The sequence below is a fragment of the Syngnathoides biaculeatus genome, chromosome 12 (genome assembly GCF_019802595.1).
Source record: "Syngnathoides biaculeatus isolate LvHL_M chromosome 12, ASM1980259v1, whole genome shotgun sequence".
NCBI classification, from domain to species: Eukaryota; Metazoa; Chordata; class Actinopteri; order Syngnathiformes; family Syngnathidae; genus Syngnathoides; species Syngnathoides biaculeatus.
Genome location: NC_084651.1, coordinates 25,980,319 through 26,004,508, shown reverse-complemented (window position 1 = coordinate 26,004,508; position 24,190 = coordinate 25,980,319). Strand labels below are relative to the sequence as shown.

Here is a 24,190-nt window from a genome sequence, read left to right as displayed (position 1 = left end):
TATTATTAATATATTTTGTAGACTATTGCATGATTCATCACTTTAAACTACTTCCTTTGCACAATTATCATTGGAGTGGTCTATAACGGGAACCGTGAACGGGTAAAGGCACTCTCTACAAGCTTAACATAATACACTTGTCTCTTACCTGTTCTAAATGAAGAAGATTTTAGGAGGAAAAGTTCCTATAAAACAGAAATGTCTTGTTCTCGTAGCTTTGTTGTTCTTTGTTCTGAATGTCGTACGAGTGTAGCACCAACTTCCGGAGAAAAATTCCTTGTACGTTTTTTCACACTTGGCCAATAAAGCTGATTCTGATTCCAGTGTAGGATCTTTTTTTTTTCTTTTTCTGTTACCAGGTGCATTCACACTGTAATTTTAATTGATTCTGACACTTTTTGAAGCCTGTTTCTAAAGTTGTAACCCTCATAAGTTTCATTCTGCTTCTTCCATGTGCAGTATTGCTCAATCATTGCTTTTATGGCATCATACTTACTTGTTTCATCTTCTGTGAAGACAAAAGTGCTGTGTGCATCCATGGTAAGTACCTCTCATCATCATCTTCGAGACCGATAGTCAAGATATAGCGCTCAAAATGTCATGGTCTAGGTTTTGTTTTGGGTGTGTGGTTTTGTTTCATATTTTTCCATGTTCCATCTTTTTCATTTGTTGTGTGTTCATTTAGTTGTGTCCACCTGTTCTCAACCTTCTACCTTGTCGACCAATCAGCTCCCTCCAGCCATGCATGCCTTGTCCAGGTGTTCCTTCTGGTGCTATATCATGGTCACAAGTCATGTTTTGGTTTTCAGTTTTAGGTTTACAATAATCACTCGTTTTTCACAGTTAATGGAACCAACCCCCCAAGAAATGTGAAAACTGCAAACTAGGACTTCTCAGTCTCAGGACTCCATAGTACGCGATGAACAACATTGTTGAGCCAGGACCCTTTACTGTGTTGTCGTCGCATGCGGCTGAGTGAGGCATTGTCGGCTGCGTTCTTCAGAGCTGCTGCCGTCCGGGAGCTCGACGCGCAGCATTCGGTGGCAAAGCGACACAGCAGCCCGACACCGTCCGACGTGCACATCGACACATTTTGTACGCATATCTTTTGTTACGTTATGAGAGACCGATTACGTGGTCCACTATTATTATTATAACTATTATTTTTTTTAGTAGCTGTATACACACATACCTGTCACTTGGAACCTGACTGAGACTGATTGAGACTAAAAAAGGGAGGAGAAAAACCAAAATCTATATCTGAGTCAGAATCAGGCAGGGGGGTCATATAATTCCAGGTCTTCCTTAAAATAAAAGTATTGGAAAACATGTGAACGTGAATGAGTCAGACATGGAGGATAATCATAACACATGGATGGCGCAGGCGACAAGGTGGTAGAGGACAAAATGATAGAGCCCACTTAGATAGGGGATGCTTGGCCGACAGGTTGAGTGCACTGGGAGCCAGACAACCGGCATGAACAGCAACGCCCCGTTTTGCCTCCTGGATCCTGTTTGTTCTGTCACGAGTAAGCGACATTGGGTAGTACCCTAATGCAGGACTCCGAGGCAGGGGAAATATTTCCGAGGATAGTTTAATTATGGCAGTGGTCCTTCACAGTCCTACACACAATGTAGCTCCTTCTGACCTTCTTTGTACTTTTCCACAAGCATCCTCAAGGCAAATAGTGCATCTGTGGTACTCTTTCTAGTCATGAAACCATACTAGTTACTTCTGTCCTAAGACTAGCCTCCACTGCTCTTTCCCATAACTTCATTGTGTGGCTCATCAGCTTTATTCCTCTGTAGTTTCCACAGTTCTGAGCATCGCCTTTGTTCTAAAAATGGAGACTCGCACACTTTTCCTCCATTCTTCTGGCATCTTCTCTCCTGCTAGAATTCTATTGAATAAGTTGGTCAAAATCTCCACAGCCACCTCACCAAATTGCTTCCATACCTCCACCGGTATGTCATCGGGACCAACTGCCTTTCCATTTTTCATCCTTTGTGTGTCTTTCTGACTTCCCCCTTAGTAATCAAAGCCACTTCCCGGTCATTCACGCTTGCCTCTTCTACTGTACCTTCTCTCCCATTTTCTTCAGTCATTAACTTCTCAAAGTACTCTTTCCATCTACGTAGTAAACTACTGGCACCAGTCAACATATTTCCATCGCTATCCCTAATCACCTTTACTTGCTGCACATCCTTCCCATCTCTATCCCTCTGTCTAGCCAACCTGTCGAGATTCTTTTCTCCTTCTTCTGTGGTGATATATATATATATATATATATATATATATTGGATATTTCAGCCATGTGTGGAAAATACATACAGAGTATAGGAAGACAATGGGAACTGATACTCTGACATCTTTGTTACAAATTAAACTTAATTGTGACACTTTCTGTTCCAGAGTAAAACCATCTTTAGAACAGATGAAGTCTGCGAAATCCTGCACTGCTACTTATAATAAGCAACACGAAATTTACTGCAAGTGGGGAACGAACTAAGAAAGAAACTGAAAGAGTTGTTTGTGTTGTTTATGCGGTCAATAAATTAACTTGTTTACACAAATTATCTTTGTTTTTATTGTACATAGTCTGTCTTGCTGTGAGTCAATATGTGCCGCGCTGCGTTTGTAAGGTTGAGCCTTGGCGGACCATGCCTTGTGACGTCATCAGCAAGTAGAAAGACTCGGCGCATCAACTGCTCGCTGCACGCTGCTGCAAGTCTGCCGCTGACCTCTGTGCATCCCAGGTAAAATGGGACAATCCCTGCACTCTGCCCCCGCTAGAATGCTTTTACGGATTTGAACGCTTCTCTGCTTTCACAGGACCACCCGTCAGCCTTTCGTGCTGCTCTTTTGACGGAATTAACACCATGGGCAGACTGGACGCCTTCCGCCAGTTGAATTTACTCAAGTGGCTCAGAGAGGAAAGGCAGTCGAGGAAACTTATTCTCTTTATTGTTTTTGTGGCTCTGCTCTTGGACAACATGCTGTTGACCGTGGTCGGTAGGTGTAAACGTCTCTCACACGGCTTACTTTAAAAACAAGAATTCATGATTCAGTTATGATTGAAGATTGGGTGCAACAGGTGGCGCAATTCAACTTGCCCATGCAAACGGCATTGAGCATTATTGTAAGTGAAGAGGTTAACTGCTAGACACAATAATATGATTAACTCAACTCCAAACTGTGAAAGCCACTAAAAAGGACATTTTACATCTCTAAAACTATATTGTAAATGTCTTAATTAAAAAAAATGATAATTATTATTATTATTATTATTATTATTATTATTATTATCTCATACAAACAAAAAACAGGCTAATCTTTAGCGTGAATGAATATGATGACCAGTAAGGAAATTTGTGACATGTTCCTCCTTTACAAAGATATTATTATATAGATATTATTATATAGATCCATTATTTTTAATTATACTTGTGTGTGGGGAGGGGGGAGGGGGGTTCGTGCGTGCATGGACGGATGAGCATACAAATTGCTTGCTGTGCCTGTAACACTTGATTTGTTTCGTGATCCCTATCCCTTTTGATGGCCATTTGGCTACTTTGTATTCATGTGGCGAAAAGGAACCAATCGGTTTCTAGACAATTGCTGTAATTATAGAAGTTAATCATCTTATCAAGAAGCTTTTGCTAGATAAATATAATGTCCACACAGTGCCTATTACAACAAAAGTGATCTTCAGGCACTTCGTTATTGAGATCAGGAGGTCCTCACACATTGATTTTAAATAATAACTAATTAAGTTGTGGCATTTGATATTTTTAATAGATAATTAACCCACTTTTGAACAATATGGGAAATATGTTTAAAGATTATCTATTCAATATTATTGACGGATTGTGTTTTAAAGATTTTTTTTCATGAGCATCCTTTTTTTCTGTTTTGTGCAGAACATACATTGTTGAGACATTACTGTAACTTCGAGTTATTCACCACATACAGTAAAATACAATACTTCAAATGATTATACAGTAATTATCTACAGTTTCCACTGCATTTTGGTGGATGTCACATGGAGAGTTAGTGTATTTTGTACCACAAGCTCTGTAGGTCCCAGCATGTATTGCATCTTGAAATTTTGAACTATTGGTATAATAATTGTTAAAAAAAATAGGAGACGGGGTACACTCTGTGAATTAGTTGCCAGCCAATTGCAGGAGACATCAAGACAAACAGCCACACTCACAATCACACCTAGGGGCAATTTAGAGTGTCCAATTAATGTTGCATGTTTTGGGGATGTGGGAGGATACCGGAGTACCCGGAGAAAACGCACGCAGGCATGGAGAGAACATGTAAACCATGAACAATCGGTGGAAACTTAACATGGATATGTGTATTTATGTTACCTGTAGTTCATTGAATGTGTGCCTTACTTAACTCTTGCCTTACCTTTATGTCTCACTTTGGCTTCATATGGTAGTGTAAGTTCAAATTTAATTTATTGGCAACAAAGTTACTGTAAAAACCCTATGAAATATCTAGCTGTACTACTGTGAGTGTCAATGTATCTATGAGATGTTTTAGGTTGAGATACAGTCCAGTATATGCATTTTGTTGTTTAAATCCAAAACCCTTTCATATTACTAAATTTAATAATTTACTACTTTTGTTTCTGTAAGGTAAAGGTAATTCAATTGGTCTTTGGTTCGAACCTGGGCTCAGGCCCTTCCTTGTGGATTTTGCATGTTGTCCCTGTGCTTGTTGTTGTTATTTCACAGTGTTGTGGCTTCCGTCCACATTTTAAAAAATATGGACCACGTTTTGGACTAAGTTTTGGTAATTACACATAGAAATTCAAGCCAGCACATTAAAAGAGCTGTTTGTGTGAGCACAGCTGATTTCAGTCATGTCCAATCAACACAGTTCCTCTCATTCCCTTTAAATGTGGTGTAATTACAGTCTCCTCATAAAGACATTTGTGTACAGAAGAGGACAATGTGTAATAACAGTAATCCATCCGCTGTCACTGATTTACGCTGTTAGAGGGTATCCCTATTAAATACAGTACTCGCTGGTCAAAACTGCTGGAGACATACAGTAAGTCTGCAAACCACATGTGCCGCTGATACTTTGTGTTCCCCCTCCACCCCATAGCAGTTCCGGCCATGTGGCATGAATTAAAAATATGTAATAATAATGTTAATAATTATAACAGAAAGAAGAAGAATGGGAAAAAGAATAATACATTCAACAGATTGATACCTGCAATCATTCAGAAGATTTGATCCTTGCTGTTCCCATATTTATGAATGTAATATGTCTGACATCCATGTCCATCTTGTGTGCCTGCACCGATCAAATTCGTCAAAATCTCGTTAGACCAAGTGCGCCACAATTCAGACGTGGTCTCAGCAGGTGTAAGTTTAGAACGACTTTCTGCCATTAAATTGTCACTGTGCCACGTGCATGCCAAACGACAGACACTCGTTGCGTAAACCCAGCTCATTAAATTGGCAAACACCAATGAGCTTTGCACTTGAATGAAAATCAGGACATCTTCATTTTCAGATATGCCGTCTGCGATAATAGACGTCACTCCCAAACGTCAAATCAACATGTTGCGTGTTTGTAAGCTTTAATGGTCAGCAGTGTGGTCAAAATTTGATCGCAAATCTAATAAGAAACCATTTTTTCCCAGAAGAAGATATTTACTGAATTTAAAAGGCTTTAGATCACTCTGCGACATCTTGCTCCAAATGCACACATACAGTGTCTTTTTATTTTCTAATATTGGCAACTGTTGACTGTGTCTTGTCTGCTTTGTCTCGTGTAGTGCTACATCTCCTCCCCTTTCCTATTACTCTAAATAAAGTTCCTTTTCTTGGCACTGCTGTGGCCTCGGGGAGCTGAGGTTGGTGAGCTGAACATCCCTGGTTTGAGTCTGGCTGCCTTTCCTTGTTGCTTGTCATATCTCATTTGTATCTCGCTCTTGTTTCCTGTCAATAAAAGCATGAGGCAACATGTGAAAGATGTGCTGTGAAACTCCAGCAGCGTTTCTTTAACATGGTGGAAACGTCACTTATGTAATGAAATTAGATTTAATTTTCAGATGAGATCAGATTTGAAATGTAACCTTAGCTGTAACAAAGATGTCCCACGCTTCTGTGTCACTTGTTAGCATTCATGTAGCTTTTTGTCTTTGACTCTAGTCCAAGTGGTAATTTCACAAGGCAAATTTGTGGTGCAGGCTGCAGATTTTTTTATTCAGCGACCCTTGTGACGAGAGTATAGTTAACTAATTGTCATTGTTTTGTTCATATACATAGAGTGCATACTAACTGTCAAGTTCTGAAGCCTTGTATTTGTAGCCTTAAGCATGATGGCCTGGCTCAATGAGAATTTTGGCAAGGCTTTCCATTGAAAAACTTGATCCTGTTTTGAGTTCCTACAAATGGGTGTTTAGTATACCAATTGCTTAATGCTTGCATTTTGGTTGGCAAAGAAGATGGAATAATCTAATAATGCCATTAAGAATGCAATTATAGAGTGCAGTGGTTCTCAAAGTGTGGTACTACTACAACCAGTGGTACATGGACTCGTGGTACGCAAGAGAATCAATGAATGAAATACGATTCAACTTTTGAGAAAATAAAACATGAAATACTCCACATTCAAACAGAATACAACACTGGTTGGAATCTTAGCCTGGAATCTGTGGATACTGTGTTTTGAATGGGATACAGTACGTTTTTTACGTCTCACTTTTTTAAACACAGTGCAGATATTTAATATTTGAGAATAGCACAATAGATTTAAGAACTGCTTGTTTTCAAACATTTATGTACAATTTTTATTTATCCTTTGATCTGGAATATTTTTTAATGTAATCATGTAGTAATTTAGTATTATCTTCTTTCCTCATATTTAAGTGCAGCCTTATTGTTCAAAGTGTGCATAGTGTTAAGAGTGTGCTTTGGGAGCTAAGTATTATTTGGAAGCGGTACTGATACAGAGTAACTATCATGTTAATTATTCCTGTGTGAATGTTGAGGTCATTGTCCCAACAAACAAAGCAACCAAGCACGCTTTTTTGCCATACATTTACAGTATAGCAATGTCATTCAGAATCGTATCCTGCCTAATGCATCAGTCAGTGCTCATGTCAAATTTAATCTCATCAGTCATCTGATGCCTTTTTGTGCCCAACAGTACCCATCATCCCCAGCTACCTGTACAACCTGGATGAATCCACGGGTCAGGCATTGAACAGCACCTTATCACAGCAACATACCACTCCAGGAGCCTTTGACAGGATCGTGTCTTTATACGACAACACAGTGAGGTTGTCAGGCTCCAACGCCACAGCCAGGTCGACTGACGTGCTCGTGCCGACACCCACCATTGCCACAGCTGCTATCCAACTGCCACAGAACTCCTCCGATTGCCCGCACTCAACCAGTAAACTGATCAACGAGAATGTCAAAGTGGGGATGTTGTTTGCCTCCAAGGCCACTGTGCAGCTGCTGACTAACCCCTTCATAGGACCACTCACCAACAGGTGGGATTTTTGCCCTCTCTGGATGCGGCCTCCACAAATTAGATGTAAATTTTTGGTCTGATACTATTATTATACTAAAAGATTACTCTGTTGATTAATCTAGGAATCAATTTTTCAAATTAAAAAACAAGACATTATTTCAAATTGACAAAAAATATAAAGTGATTATGGTTCAGTTCCAGATACAAACATCCCCTGACTCAATCAACAGAGCAGAAATCCTGATTGTATCCATTTACATATTGTGTGTATTTCCTTTTTTTCCCACATATGGATAACTACACAATGGGTGAGATAGCTCAAATTGCATCTATGTAGAAGTAATTAATCAACATTATGATGGATAAATTCAGGTTGTCATGAGAAAGACCAATAAATGCTGGAAAAATAATGGAATAAAATTTTGATGCATCAGTGACTCTTACAACGCAAAATTTATATCATATTGTGACTTTCTGAGTTCGCACTTCCAAGGTAGTATTTAGTGTCTCAGGTGCACACTCAGAAAATGTGTAATTGAGATGAAAAACAGCACTATTACTTGTGCATATTCACCTTCTGACTTGACAAAGGACATCACACGACAAGTCAGGGAAATTGACTGTGTACCATGAATATAAAAGCTTTGATTGTTGGGATTAGCTTTTAAAATCAGAAAATATAATGAATACTAATAGTAACAATAGCCCAACTACCGTCCAACCATCCATCCATCCATTATCTAAGCCGCTTATCCTTACAAGGGCAATAAGAGTCCTGGAGCAAATCCCAGCTATCTTTGGGCAGTAGGCAGGAAACATTCTGAACTGGTTGCCAGCGAGTCACAGGGAACATATAATCAAATAACCATTCACTCCCCCATAGTAGAAACCGTGAGACTGGCTGCTTGAAAAGAAGATCTTGGAGTAAAAATGTCTGAGCACCCCTGCAGTACATTGTCCATGGGTGTGAACGTGAGTGTGAATTGTTGTTTCTTTGGATGTGTCCTGCAATTAGCTAGCGACCAGTTCAGGGTGTACCTCACCTCTTGCCCAGAGTCTACTGGGATAGGCTCCACGACCCCCGTGACCCTAGTGAGGATAAGTAGTAGTATTAGTAGTCATATGAAAACAATGTGTGTATATATATATATAAATGATTGGCTCTTGTGCCCCTAGGATTGGATACCAGCTCCCCATATTCATTGGCTTCTGTATCATGTTCATCTCTACAATTAGTGAGTTCCAATACATATGTTATATGTTTATTCTGGAAAGAAAATAAACTGCCTGCTTCATTGCTGATGTGTCCTCATCCATATTTATTTTATTCTTATTGCTGTCAAGTGTTCGCCTTTTCATCGAGCTACGCTCTGCTGTTTCTGGCCAGATCACTTCAAGGTGTGGGGTCCTCCTGCTCATCTGTTGCTGGTAAGAACCCATTTTCTTCATAGACTGTAGTTCTCATATATCATCTATTTAGCTAAACACAATACTTTGCATGAACTACCTACCCTATTGTATATTTGTTAATGAACCACATTTTGTAGCCTAATCTTTAGTCTAAATAGAAGCCACAGCAATTATAGAAGTAGAATAACGTGATTTCTTCTTGCCAATAAACAAAGGAAGGTAGTGGTTATGATATTAAAGTTGCAAATTAAAAAACATAGCAGATGACTTCATTGAGCGAGTTGGCCTATGTGCTCTTTCCCAATGTCCCACTCACAATCACTGTGCCATTGTACTGTCTGGTAATAATTCCAGGTCCAGGTCAGGCTCACCACCTAATTTTATGTGGGCCGCTAAAACAAATATCACCATCAATTATTCTACGTTTCCTGGTCTAATCGGTACTGCAATTGCACATTGTCTTAATTTTATCAATAATGTTGGAATATTGCAAAATTTTGGGTTACCAAACTCCTGTTTAAAATGTATTTAACAATACAACAAACTGAGTTTCCCTGAGTTTGAATAGGACTAATGCATCCCTGTTGCATGGGTCACAGTCAGTACAATATTACTTCACAGCAAAAGTGTTCCCAAGCTCTTGAACACCGCACACACAACATACCATGTTGTGCCATTTACACAAACTTGACCTCTAAAAGATGATCAGTAAATGTCAATATAATGTGTGTGTCTGTATTTCCAGGGATGGGAATGCTTGCAAGTGTATACACAGATGATGAGGAGAGAGGACATGCTATAGGGATTGCCCTTGGGGGTCTGGCAATGGGAGTTTTAGGTAGGCAAACTATTATAGAATTCTACACTCGAAACAAAAGTATCAGGACAACAACAAAAAAAATTGAATAAAATCTGAAGTTGAACCCCTATTTTCTGCTCTGCTCCTCTTCGCTTGGTGAATCCAACCAAAATGTTTTGGTATGTTATGATTGCCAGGCACAGTCCGGTTTCCTCTCACATCCCAAAAACATGCATTAATTGAAGATTCTAAATTGCCCGCAAGTGCAATTGTGAGTGTGACTGTTGTTTGTCTCTATGTGCCCTGCAATTGGGTGGCAACCAATTCAGGGTGTATCCCGCCTCCTGCTAGATGACAGTTGGGACCCTTGTGAGGATAAGTGTCTTAGAAAATGGATGGATGGATGGATGGATGGATGGATGGATGGATGGATGGATGGATGGATGGATGGATGAAAAATTTCCAGGCGACCAGTCCCTGCCTTTCAGAGTCAGTCAAGATCGACTCAAGCAAACCCACACTACCCTAATGAGGGTCAGTGGGATATAAAAAAAAAAATGCATGGATGGATGTGTTGGCATGTTAAATTGTTGACCTTGACTTTAATAAATTAGTCACGTTTCCTGGTACTTTTGTTCCTACAATGTACCTAATGTAGGGGGAGCGGAAAAATACATATATACACTTCTTCCTGACATTTTAATAGGTAACCTGAGAAAAAGTGGTATTAATGCACTTAAAAAGTCACAGTATTTTAATGGGTATATTTGTCATATTTTTCACTGACGATCCGGTTTATTCTCCACAGTTGGACCCCCATTTGGTAGTGTCATGTATGAGTTCGTTGGAAAAACTGCTCCATTCCTCATTCTGGCGTTTCTGGCTCTGTTTGATGGAGGTACACAACAATGGCAATATATTTTAGACCAATAATTACGATAAAAATATGATTATAAAAGCTTATTCTCATCATAAATTTTAATTTTGATAGTATTTCATGAATTGTTTCCTTAACAGCTTTACAGCTTTTTATACTCCAACCCACCAAAGTAGAACCAGAGGTGAGTAGTTTCATCTCACTGAAAAATAATTTCAATTTTAATAATTTAAAAAATGAAAGCAAAGTGTAAACCCCAATTCCGATGACGTTGAGACATCTTGTCAAACAAATAAAAACAGAATTCAATGCTTTTCAAATCCTTTTCAACTTTTTTTTAACCAAATACTCTATGAAACTACACTATTTGCTCTTCAAACATATAGCTTTTTTTTTTTTTTTGCTAATATTGAGTCATTTTGAATTATATGCAATTACAAAAAGTTGTGACGGCCATGTTTACCAATGTGTTATGTCACCTTTCCTTTTAACAACACTCAATCACCATTTTGGGATATGAGAACACTAATTGTGCAAACTTTCTAGTTGGAATTTAATTTTTTTCTTGACATGCAATTTCAGTTGCCTATCATATCAGTTTTGGGTTTCTCGTGTGTTGCGCTTCATAATGCGTATTAGAGTTTCTTTTGCTTTTTTGTTGTCCTGTTCAGCTGTTAGGTCAAGCAGAATGGTTGCTCTGGATGTCAGAACTGTTTTATTGTGCCACGCACAGTTTTTAAAATGGCACTGTGGTTCTTTGTATTCTGATGGATTTTTATCGAAAATTGACTCAGGCTGAACAAAGTTAAAAAAGAAAAAAAACTAAAGGGACAAACATTAATAAGATAAAATAATATGGGAAGATAGTAGCAGTGAGAAAGCTGGGGGTAAAAATAAATCATTATACTGTATTCCTAAAATGACCCATTAGATTTGAGTGTTGTGGGAAAGTGGAATTCTGCAGTAAAAAAAGAAGTATGTTTCTGCGCAACAGAATTCCAAAAGAATTGATTTGGTGTGCATTCACATATAGAGCTCGTGCACGTGACGTCACCATTTTCACGGCACCATATCGCCAGTTAAACAAAGCTGCTCGACATTGTGGGAACCATTGAATCGAAGGAAAATATTTACAATACCCGAGACCTGTTGTGCTGTTGGTTGTAACAACAGACAAGACAGATCTTCAAGGAGATTATTCTATAGCATACCAGCTGAAAAGACCAGAAAAGATAGATGGATTTCAACAATGAAACGTGATGGCTGGTGCCCAACCAAATACAGACTGACACCCGTGTCGCGATCACTTCATTTCAGGTAGGAATTATTCTCAATCTCAAATTACTAATTAGTATCTATGATGCCAAGTTGACTCATTTGAGAACAATTTGTATTTAAAAAAAAGAAAATGAACCGTCTGTCGCAGAGAAGTCTACGTGTGGCAGCGATACACTTCCGTGTACAGAGGAGCCGACTTGCTGTCCTTTTTTTTTTCCAATCATAGTTAATGAATGCGAGTTTGTGTAAAACCAGGGGTCGTTTATTTAAATCTTGGTATTTGTATTGAAAAAACCTGAGTGGCTCCATCACTATGTGGGATTTATTTTTGATTGACAACAGATCCAGCAATGAAGTATTTGTATGCGTCCAAAGTTTTATACGGTTTCAAATTTCTGTGTAAATCTCGACAATTTACCAGATACACGTGTAGATCCAGTTGTCCAAGACAAGCGGAAGCGGGTTAACAGTCCAATTTCTTATCGGCGAAAACATTGACTTCAGCAATAAATATGGGTCCTCTATGCCAAGTGTCTCTCATTTTTCCACATACCTTTGTTTATTATCACCTTCTAAATGTTTAACGGTATCGGACAAAACTCGTACATCGTGCTATAAGACATATTTTTATTTCGTCTCAACGGTCTTAGCATTGAACAATGCTTTGTTTGACCGGCAATATGGCCAGTCACTTGATTTCGTTGACATAGGTGCACGAGCTCTATAGTATGAGAATAAGTGACTGAGATAAGAAAAAGTGAGTGAGATAATTTTAGTACATTATTTGCACACATTTTCTGAAGAGAACCCCACTTATACATAGTGTATTGAGTAAAGTCTGTTCGATGGCACACGTTATATTGTATAAGCTGTGAATTTGTAGCTTTTTTCATCCTTAATGTATTACATAATTTATCTGCATCTAGTCATTACGGTCAGCAGACATAGAAAGGTCTTCTTCCAATCTAGTGATTGGAAATTGCATTGATTTTGTCCATGAAATTAATTGACAAACTTTTTTTCCCTTCATACTAGAAGCTTCACCATTTGCTAACAAAGATGGATGGATGGATGGATGGATGGATGGATGGATGGATGGATGGATGTGCTAACTGAGATTCTGTATCTTCTACACTTCAGACATTAAGGTGGATGTGATTATTGAGTTCATTAAATTATAGCATGTAAGACATAGAAAGAAAGGGGACTTCTGAGCATTTGAGGAATTGCAGTCTTCTTCTTTTCTTTTGGGCTTGTACCGTTAGGGGTTGCAAAAGTGTGTCATCCTATCCACGTTCTCCTTGGTTTTCATCTAGTTCTCTTACCAAGCAGTTCCATCCTTATTCTTCGACCAATTCTGTCCCTATCTCTGTTCTGAAGATGCCCAAACCATTGAATTCGACTTTCTATAACCTTTGGCCATCCCTCTGGTGAGCTAATTTCTAACATGGTCACTCTTAGAGAGAAACTCAATCCCTTCCTTTCTGCCACCTCCAGCTCTGCTTCCTGTAGTCACTTGAGTGCTACTTTGTCTTGTGTTGGAAAAGTTAAGTTAATTATATGGTTCCATAAGTTTTAGACAACCAGCACATGCTTCACCGATATGTTGTCATCCGATGACTATTTGCTTTGTATGTGTAATACTTGTTCCTCGATTATAGTAAACAACCTTCACATGCTGTATTGATGTGATGATTGTGTGCATCGTACTTGTTGGAGATAATTGTTTTGTTTTTCTTTCTTTCGCTCTCTCTCATCTTAATGTAACTAAGTGTTCTTACTGTGAACTTGAGTAAAATGTGACAACTTGTTAAGAGTTGTAACGCTCCTCTCTTTGCAAAGATTTTTCTTTGTTTTTGTTATAAAAACCCACAAAGACAAGATTGCCCCCTTACTTATGGTGTCAGACAAGATTTACCAAAACACTCTAATCCATACATCATCTGTCATCTAACGCACCAGACCCCTTCTGCTAGCTTTACCAACCCTCTTAGATCTGTTTCTTCACTTCTTTATCACAGTCACTATTCCTCTGGATTGTTGACCCCAAATATTTGAAATGGTCTACCCTTGCTATCTCTTCTCCCTGGACCCTCACTCTTCTCATCCATGCCTTTCATTCATTAACATATTCTCCATCAAAACCCTCATGGCAATTAACCTATGGTACTCTTTCTAGACATGAAACCCTACCCTTTCTCGTAAATGCTCACTTATGCCTTATGTTTATGTTTTATGTTTATGCACTACTCTTTCCCATAACTTCATTGTGTGGCTCAACAACTTCATTACTTTATACCTCCCATAGCTCTGTTCATTACGCTGGCAACCAGCATATTTTCCTTCATTTCTGGAGCATCTCCTTACCCTCTAGAAATCTTGCCAAGATTTACCTGGCCAACCCGCGGCTCGCGAACCTCATGCGGCTCTTTAACTAGTTTCATGCGGCTCTTCAGGAGGTTTCACATGACATGCGTCAAAAATGCTTGGCTGGCGCTGTCTTTCACTCCCCCTATAGCTAGATGGCACACTGACCATGTAAGCCTGTTTGAGTGACATCAAACGAGCGACGAGAGAATCTTTGGTGTGACATCATTTGTGTTGTAAACAATTTCTGTCAAGTTACCTCTTGAAATGACAGGGGGAAAAAAGCACAGCCAAACGAAAATATGGAGAAGAACACAGGACGTTTTTGCCAGAGTGGAAGAGTTTATATTTTTTTGTTGAACATAATGGCAAGCCGATCTGCCTTATATCATATGTCACGCAGCATTGGAGCATTTCAAACCTTCAAATCTTCAGCGTCAGTTGAGCTTACTCCACCCGAATCATCGAACAGGAATTTCCCAAAGGGACTGAACTTCGCAAGAACAAGTTGGTCGCTTTGAAAAGCCAGGCAGAAAAGGAGGTGCAGTTTTTCCAAAAATTTACGAAACACTCGGAGACCGTAACGCTTGCATCATATCAGCTGGCTTGGAAAAAGCCATACAACGAAGGGGACTTCAAACTAAATGGAAGTGTATCAGACGTTCAACTGTTCCGCCACAGTGTTGAATGCAGAATATCTGATATTAATACAGCTGTTGAATCACAGTTGCACTCTGACCTTCGAGCATGCGAGTATTTTAGTGTGACATTGGATGAGAGTTGTGACAAGACAAGCCTCAGTTGGCAATATTTGCACAGTCTGTGTCAAATGGATGGATGATCAAAGAAGAACTCCTTGATATTCTGCCATTAAAAAACAGAACCCGTGGCATAGATGTGAAAGAAGCAATGATGGCTGCGTTTGCAAAAGCAAATTTGCCCATACCGAAACTAACTGCAATAGCCACGGATGGAGCGCCAGCCATGATCGGATCTGTGAACGGGCCTGTGGGGCTGTGCAAAGCTGATCAAACATTTCCCAACTTTTGGAATTTCCACTGCATCATCCAGAGGGAGCAACTCGTGTCTAAATGATTGAATTTAGAGAACGTCATGAAGCCTGTGATGGAAATCGTCAACTACATCCGCACACATGCGCTTAACCACAGGCAATTCAGGAATCTCATCGCTGAGCTGGACCAGGTGACCTGCCGCTGCACTGCACTGTGAGGTGGCTGTCAAAAAGCAAGGTACTCTCTCGCTTCTTTGAGCTTTTGGATGCTGTGAAACTGTTCATGGAAGAGAAGGACAAGGACTATCCCCAGCTCTCAGACCTCGAGTGGCTTATGGATCTGGCCTTTTCAGTCGACATGCTGTGTCACTTGGACAGACTGAACCTGGCCCTGCAGGGTAAGTTAAAAATGCTGCCTGACCTGGTGCAAAGTGTGTTTGCATTTGTCAACAAACTAAAGCTGTTCGAGGCGCATATTCAAAAGGGAGATTTAACACATTTTCATACTCTGCCAAAAGCCATTGAGCAAGTCACCAGCGCCACCCTGAAAAAGAAAAGACAGATATGCAACACTGGTTGGAAACCTGCACAAAAGCTTTGTGACGCGGTTCTGTGATCTACAACTGAAAAGACCACAGATTACGTTCCTCGTCGACCCATTTAATGCGGAGACAGACTGTTTGAAAGCCCCGCTCGTCACAGATGAGGCAGCAGCTGAGTTGGAGATGATCGACCTTTGTGTGGAGGATCAACTGAAAGTTGTTTTAGGGGAAGGGACCGTTGAATTTTGGAAAAGTGTGCCTATTGAAAAATACCCCAACATCAACCGAGCTGCGCTTAAGATACTGTCCATGTTTGGGTCAACGTACGTTGCGAGTCTGTTTTCTACCCTGAAACATGTGAAATCAAGGCATCGATCTGTTCTGACTGACACTCACTTGAAAGATTTGAAAGAATTGCGTAGAGTGGCAACAACAGAATACAAGCCAGATTTGAAGATTTCAAGATAAGGAATGCCAGAAGTCTCACTAAGCAGCATGGAAAGAGAAAGATGTGATTGAAAATTATTCTATTATTGTTTGTGGACTTGCTTGAACTGAGAGTTTGTGTGTGTGTGTGTGTGTGCATGTGTGTGCGTGTGTGTGTGAGACAGAGCACACAATGTTAACTGTTGAAAATTACTGATATTATTATGTTGGTGTGGTTATTTTCATTGGATCTGGCTGAGCAGAGGTCTGTGTATGCGTGCATACATGATTAAAAGATGATGTTCATGTGTACCCGTGTGTATGACGTGGCTCTTTGCAGTAACATAGAAAAAAAAGTGGCTCTTAGTCTCTGACTAGTTGGCCACCCCTGCTAGAATTCTGTTGAATAACCGGATCAAAAACACCTGTGGCACACTTAGATGCTTCCATACCTCCACAGCTATGTCATCACCACCTTTCCATTTTCCATCCTCTTTAGTGACTTTCTAATTTCTCCCTAACTAATCAATGCTAGTTGTGTGTCCACCACACTTGTCTCTTCTACTCTTCATTCTCTTGGATTATTAGTATTATTTCCATCTATCCAGCACAGTACTGGCACCAGTTAACTCATGCTTTGCAACTGTCTTGTGTCAACCGTCGAGACCATCAAGTTCTTGGGAATCACAGTCTCAGAGGACCTCAAGTGGGAGGCAGACATCAACTCCATCCGCGAAAAAGCCCAGCAAAGGATGTACTTCTTGCGGCTTCTGAGGAACCACGGCCTGTTTACAAGAGCTGCTGAAACAGTTCAACACAGCGGTTTTCCAATCAGTACTGTGTACCTCCATCTCAGTCTGGTTTGGGGCTGTCACAAAAAAGGACAAACTCAGATTGCAACGGACAATCAAAACCGCTGAACGGATTGTCGGCACCATGCTACCCACTATTGAGGACTTGCACGCAACGCGAACTAAGTCCAGAGCAGGCAGGTGACCTTTTGGATCATACACATCCTGGCCACCAGTTCTTCCAGCTTGTTCTGTCAGGAAAGCGCTACAGATCAATGAAAGTCAAAAGTAGAAGGCATTCAAACAGTTTTCTCCCTCTGGCAATTAAGTCATTAAATTCTTGATCAGCGAACCTACTATTTTTTTGCCTTATGCCATGTTAGGACACTCACTCACATCCTGCTGGTCCAATCCATATTACTATTAGTAATATATATATATATATATCATTAATCTCTTGATATTTTGTAGACCGCACGATTCCTCACTTTAAAGTGCTCCCTTTGCACAATTGACATTGCACTGGTCTATAACGAGAACTGCAAACAGGTAAAGGCACTCTGTACAAGCTTAACACAATGTGGGACGTTAACACACTTATCTCCCGATCCATCCATCCATCCATCCATCCATCCATCCATCCATCCATCCATCCATCCATCTTCTTAGCCACTTATCCTCACAAGAGTCGCAAGGAGTGCAGGAACCTATCCCCACTGTCAACGGGCAGGAGACAGGGTACACCCTGAACTGCCAGCCAATCACAGGGCACATCGAGACAAACAGCCGCACTCATAATCACAACTAGGGGCAATTTAGAGTGTCCAATTACTGTTGCATGTTTCTGGGATGTGGGAGGAAACCGGAGTGCCCGGAGAAAACCCACGCTGGCATGGCGAAAGCATGCAAACTCTACACAGATGGGTCTGGGATCAAACCCGGGACCTCAGAACTGTGAGGCCAACACTTTCCAGCTCACCCACCGTGCTGCCCTCACTTATCTATTCTAAATGAAGAAAATTTTACATCTTGCACGAGTTTTATAAGGAATAGTTCCTATAAACAGAAATGTCTAGCTCTTTGTTCTTGTTGCTTTGTTGTTCTTTATTCTTTGTTTTGAATGTTCAACTGCCAGAGAAAAATTCCTTGTGCGTTTTTACACACTTGGCCAGTAAAGCTGATTCTGATTGATATCTATCCTTAGTACACCTAACCTGCTGTGCCTCCCTACCATCTCGAGCCCTCTGTCTGGGCTGCCTGGATACACAGTGAAGAAGATAAGTATTTGAACACGCTGCTATATTGTTCCCACTTCAAAATCATAGAGTAGTCTGAAATTTTCATCGTTGGTGCATGTCCATTATGAAAGAGATAATCTAAAAAGAAAAATCCAGAAATCACAATATATGATTTTTAACAATTTATTTGTGCGATAGAGCTACAATTAAGTATTTGAACACCTGAGAAAACCAATGTTCACATACATTATGGTATAGGAGCCTTTGATTGCAATTACAGAGGTCAAACGTTTCCTGTAGTTGTTCATCAGGTTTGCACACATTGCAGGAAGGATTTTGGCTCACTCCACAGAGATCTTCTCGCTGACAAACACAGAATTTCAGTTCTCTCCAAAGATTTTCTAATGGGTTTAGGTCTGGAGACTGGCTAGGCCATGCCAGAACCTTGATATGCTTCTTACGGAGCCACTCCTTGGTTTTCCTGGCTGTGTCATTGTCGTGTTGAAAGACCCAGCCACGACCCGTCTTCAATGCTCGGACTGAGGGAAAGAGGTTGTTCCCCAAAATCTCACAATACATGCCTTTGGTCATCCTCTCCTTAATATAGTGCAGTCATCCTGTCCCGTGTGCAGAAAAACACCCCCAAAGCATAACGCTACCACCCCCATGCTTCACAGTAGGGATGGTGTTCTTGGGAAGGAACTCATCCTTTGTCTTCCTCCAAACACAGTTAGTGGAATTATGACCAAAAAGTTCCATTTTGGTCTCATCTGACCACAAAACCTTCTCCCATGACTCCACTGTATCATCCAAATGATTATTGGCAAACTTAAAACAGGCATCTGCTAGTTTTAGCTGGGGAACCTTCCATGCCATGCATAATTTCAAACCATGATGTCTTAGTGTATTACCAACAGTCACTTTGGAAATGGTGGTCACACCTCTTTTCAAGTCATTGACCAAGTCCTGTTGTATAGTCCTGGGCTGATTCCTCACCTTTCTAAGGATCATTGAGATCCCACGAGGTGATATCTTGCATGGGGCTCTACTCCGATTGAGATTGTCCGTCATGTTTAGCTTCTTCCATTTTCTAATGATTGCTCCAACAGTGGACCCTTTTTCACCAAGCTGCTTGGCAATTTCCAGCCGTGTGGAGTTGTACAATTTTGTCTCTGGTGTCTTTGGACAGCTCTTTGCTCTTGGCCATGTTACAACTTTGAGTCTTACTGATTGTATGGGGTGGACAGGTGGCTTTATGCAGCTAACGACCTCACACAAGTGCATCTGATTTAGGATAATACATGAAGTGGAGGTGGACTTTTAAAGGCGGACTAACAGATCTTTGGGGGTCAGAATTCTAGCTGATGGAGAGGTGTTCAAATACTTATTTGCAGCTGTATCACAGAAATCATAAAATCATACATTGTGATTTCTGGATTTTTCATTTTAGATAATCTCCAAAAGTGGACATCCACCTACGATGAAAATTTCAGAACCCTCCATGATTTCTAAGTGGGAGAACTTGCAATATAGCAGGGTGTTCAAATATTCATTTTCTTCACTGAACCGTTTCCTCTTTTCTTAGTGTCCAGCCTGGCATTAATGTCATCATGGCCTTAGCAACCTCTACCACATCTCCATGTATTCCTTGCTCCTCTCCTCAAGCAATTGTATTGTTGTTTTTCTTTGAATAAAAATGTATTTTGGCAGAATCTAAGATTTAGAACCATTTTCATGGTAGGAATAAATGGAATCATTGAGAATTTTTTTTTTTTGAGTTAAGGTTTTCATCTCATTTTTACTGTAGCTATTTTTTCCCAGGAGTGAAATAGATAAATTACTTGAGTGTTTCATGTCAGATGAGATTTTTTTTTCCATTTTCCTGTGTCATGATGGAATGGAGACGACCCAAAGCAGGCAGAGGCTGAGAGGTTGTGATGAGCAGTTTATCAAAACGGGGAAATGTAGATGGTCCTTGAAGTGCGCTGGTGGGTAGTGGAGGCAGGGAATACGTGGCACACAGTGACGTGCGGAGGCGGCTGCCTTGACAACGTGGTGGTAGGAATTTCCAATGAACATGAAGGAATAGCGATGATGCGATGAACACAGGGCAACCTTTGAGGACAAGGAGAGACATGGAGGTCAGACAGGAGATGAGGAATTGTGTGGCTTGCTTGTTGAAGAGTGAGCTGTTGTACCACTGAAGAAGCTGTAATACTCTCGCAAGAGTTTCCGAGTTTTGGCAGGCTTTTATAAAGGTGGTAACGAGGATTGATTGCTGACAGGTGTGCGCCTGAGGAAGGTGGAAAGAGAGAGAAGGAAGGGGATGGAGAGAGGGCTAAATGGCACAAAGCGCCACCCAGGCCCATCCAGGCCCAGGTATTGCAGGGTGGCTAATGAGTTAGCTCAGCTAGCTCTGTGAGTTTTGGTGAAATATTACTACCTAAAAATTTTATGTTTCCTATAGAAATGGGGCAATCTGGCATTTGATCTGGTTGATTCCATTTTTCCTGTAATTGAGAGTATTGTCAATTTTGTCCAATTGATAATCTGATCATTTTGAAAACTGTCTGGTTCCTCTTTCTAGAGTAAAACTGATGACATGGCGATGTGATCCATTCGTTGTGACTGTCGCTTTTGGCAAGTTGTTTAATGCTGCCATGGAATGTATTAATGAGTCTCAAAAGCCAAATTTGCAAAGTACTGCAATTGGGAAAAAACATTTAAGTTTATCAAAAGCTTTTTGTGCGTTAAAGTGGGACTGTAATCCCTATATACATATTGTAATGAAAAATACATAACAGTATTCACTTCAATGTCTATATGAAAAAATAAATGTGAGCGGATCGTGCGTCATCCATGCGCAAAGTTGCGCAATTGAGTGTCCCTCGACATCCAAGTGGTCGCCATAATAGTCGCATCCTCTGTACTCGACGTCATTGTCACTTCCGCCGTTGAAAACGCGCAGTGCCTGCGACAATGGAAGCTGAACAACAGAGATATTCGGATTTTTCCGACGCCCCTCCTGACACCGAAGGACAACACCACACAACCGAGTGAAGTTACCGAGGCAATATTACACTATTGTTTCAAGCCCTCAGGGCAATATTACACTATTGTTTCGAGCCATATTCAGATGATATGCGATCATGGCCAAACCGCATCCCCGTCCGATCCACTTCCGCGGCGGAGATGAGCCATCATGGCTTATCGCAGCCAGCTGGCGTGGCTTATGACAGCCGATCGGTGCTGCTTTAGAGGGGTGCTCACAGACGCCGCAGTAATGAGCAACACAGTCGAGCCGTGGCGCTTTATGCACAGGCGACTGAGTAACGCATTCTCGGCTGGGTTCTTCAGAGCCGCCCTCGTCGCAAAGCCCGACGCGCAGCCTTTGCAGAAGTTGTGACCGCCGAACGCAGCGCTTCAGCCGGTATTGCTGATTTTCTGCGCCGGTGGCATATAAGGAGGAGGTGGTGCCGAGCCATTCTGCTTTTAGGGGTATGTTCAAAGCCGCCGCAGTATACAATGAACAGTATCAAGACGAGACTGAGTGAGATATTGTTGGCTGGGCGACGCGCACATCGACACATTTCATACGTGGATCTTTTGTTACATTATGAGAGAGACCGATTACGTGGTCCGCCCCAAACTATTATTTTTTTTAGTAGTTGTATACACACCTACCTGTTATTTGGAACCCACAAAGCTCTCGTCCTCTGCACCTGTGCAATCCATTTTTCACAACGAACAGGGTCTCTTTCAAACATATGAAGGGTAATTCCATTCTCCCGAGTGTTCAAGCAATGTCCAGCAATGCAATGAGCCGGCATTTTGGCTAACACGAAGGAACAATGAGCTCCCTTCCCGGAGGTAAAACTAATGGAAACAAACGAGTCCACTAGGGGGCGCCACTGTCCTTTATGTCACTTCCTGCTTCTTCTCGAAAACAAATCGCTGAGAGGATTTTCATGGCGGGAGTTACAAAGAGCTGTATAGGTCAAAATCCTGTTTTGCGGTGAAAAAACACATGGGACCATATTGGCTGTGGGTTTTTCATTAATTGTGTGTGTGTTTCTTTCAGCTTGTCCCTTTCGGGGTCGCCACAGCGTGTCATCTCAGATGAACGCATATATACGTTTGGCACAATTTTTACGCCGGATGCCCTTCCTGACGCAATATACCAAAAATCATCCATTTCATGACAGGCCCACTTTAAGTGATGTGATGGTTGCTTTTATAATTTTACGCTATGACAAATTTAAACGTCTGAAGTTATTATGGAACTTCAACTTTCAATGAAATTTGTCTGGTCATAGTGAATTATCAACAGGAGTACCTTTTGAAGTATCGCGCCACACATTTTCAGTAGGAGACTGGCCTGGACTGCTGGTAGGCCAGTCTTGTACATCACTCTTTTGTTATGGAGTGACACTGTTTTAACAAAAAGGAGAATATCGCAAAGCCTTGGGTCGTAAACACTAACATTAACACTCAACTTTTCATGGATAACAATCCAGATTCCCCTTTTCCTCTTTGGCTAGGAGGACACAGCATTCACAGTTTCCAAAAACAATTTGAAATGTGGACTCGTCAAACCACAGTACACTTTACCACTTTGTGTCAGTCAAAAATCTTTGATGAGCTCTGAGATAGACTGAAAAAGTGCATCACAGTGTCTGAAAAAAAAACAGACATTTGGAACAGCAGGCAGACACCAAAAAACACCTCTCCTAACTCAACATATATGTGCAAACACACCCATACAAAAACAGATACCCGCAAACACATCACCTATTAGACTAATAATAGATAGACATTGAAAAGCACTGAGGATCCTGGACAAGGACAGGAGCAATCCACCCCGGGACATGGCACAGCCTGCAGCCAAATAGGATGATGCAATAACAGAGACAACAATGACTGAGATAGACCTGGAGGCACTCCCCACACTGTGCAGATAACCCTAGACCCTTGTTCTCTGGAAATTTCAAGACATCTCCACAGCCGGACTGAGTTCACCCCACAATGTGGAGGCAACCATCAGGAGACACTGTAGTACAACTTCAAAGATTAGAAGACAGTAGGACATGATAAACACTCAAGGACAATCAAAGATACAATGAAAAATGAATAAAATAAATGAATGACTAAAGTATAGCTTTCGTTTTCTTCCTCTTATTCTTTTCCGTTCCACTTGTTCCGTTAGCAGTCGCTACTGCGTGTCATCTTTTTCAATCTAAGCCTATCTCCTGCATCTTCCTCTCTAACACCAACTGCCCTCATGTCTTCACTCACAACATCCATCAAATTTCTCTTTGCTCTTCCTCTCTCTCTTTTACCTCGTAGCTCCATCCTCATCACCCTTCTACCAATAATACTCACTCTCTTGCCTCTGGACATCTCCAAACCCTTGAAGTCTGCTCTCTCTTTCTTCCCCCTGACTAATCATTGTCACGTCCTGGTCCATGACACTTGCCTTTTCTTCTCTTACCTCACTCTAATTTTCTTCATTCATCAACTTCTCAAAGTATTTTTCCCTCTATCCAGCACACTACCGACGCCAGTCAACACGTTTTCATCACTATACTTAATCCCCCCAATCTTTCTCCTAATCATCATGTCAACCAACTCCTGAAGTTTTCCCATCATACTCCAAACATTAAAGATCCCTACACTCAGTTGTCGGGTCTAATTTCCTCATCTTTTTCTGCCAAAGAACCTGCTCTTCTTTGTCTTCAACCCACAGTAGCTGACTTTCCACCAATGCCCTGTAGGTTAACAATGCCAGGGGGAATGTTGTTAATCAAAGCTATGATCCGGAATGGAATTCTTTAGATGAAGACTCATATTTGTTTGGCAAAGTTTTAAGCTGGATGCCCATCCTGGCTTGGGACTGGCCTACAGATTGCACTGGCTTTTTCCCCCATACAGCTGCAT

The 24,190-nt window shown here is 40.9% G+C and overlaps 1 protein-coding gene across 1 annotated transcript in view; it reads left to right on the top strand.

Annotated features, from left to right (window-relative positions):
• The first annotated feature begins 2,669 nt into the window (after positions 1–2,669).
• Positions 2,670–24,190, top strand: part of slc18a2 (solute carrier family 18 member 2) — a 53,302-nt gene continuing 31,781 nt past the window's right edge. Inside the window, exons 1-8 of the mRNA XM_061837970.1 lie at positions 2,670–2,757; positions 2,834–3,013; positions 7,184–7,532; positions 8,690–8,748; positions 8,858–8,941; positions 9,669–9,761; positions 10,531–10,620; positions 10,740–10,783. Coding sequence (XP_061693954.1) covers positions 2,881–3,013; positions 7,184–7,532; positions 8,690–8,748; positions 8,858–8,941; positions 9,669–9,761; positions 10,531–10,620; positions 10,740–10,783 — 852 coding nt within the window. The 5' untranslated portion in view covers positions 2,670–2,757; positions 2,834–2,880. The remainder of the gene's footprint in view (positions 2,758–2,833; positions 3,014–7,183; positions 7,533–8,689; positions 8,749–8,857; positions 8,942–9,668; positions 9,762–10,530; positions 10,621–10,739; positions 10,784–24,190) is intronic.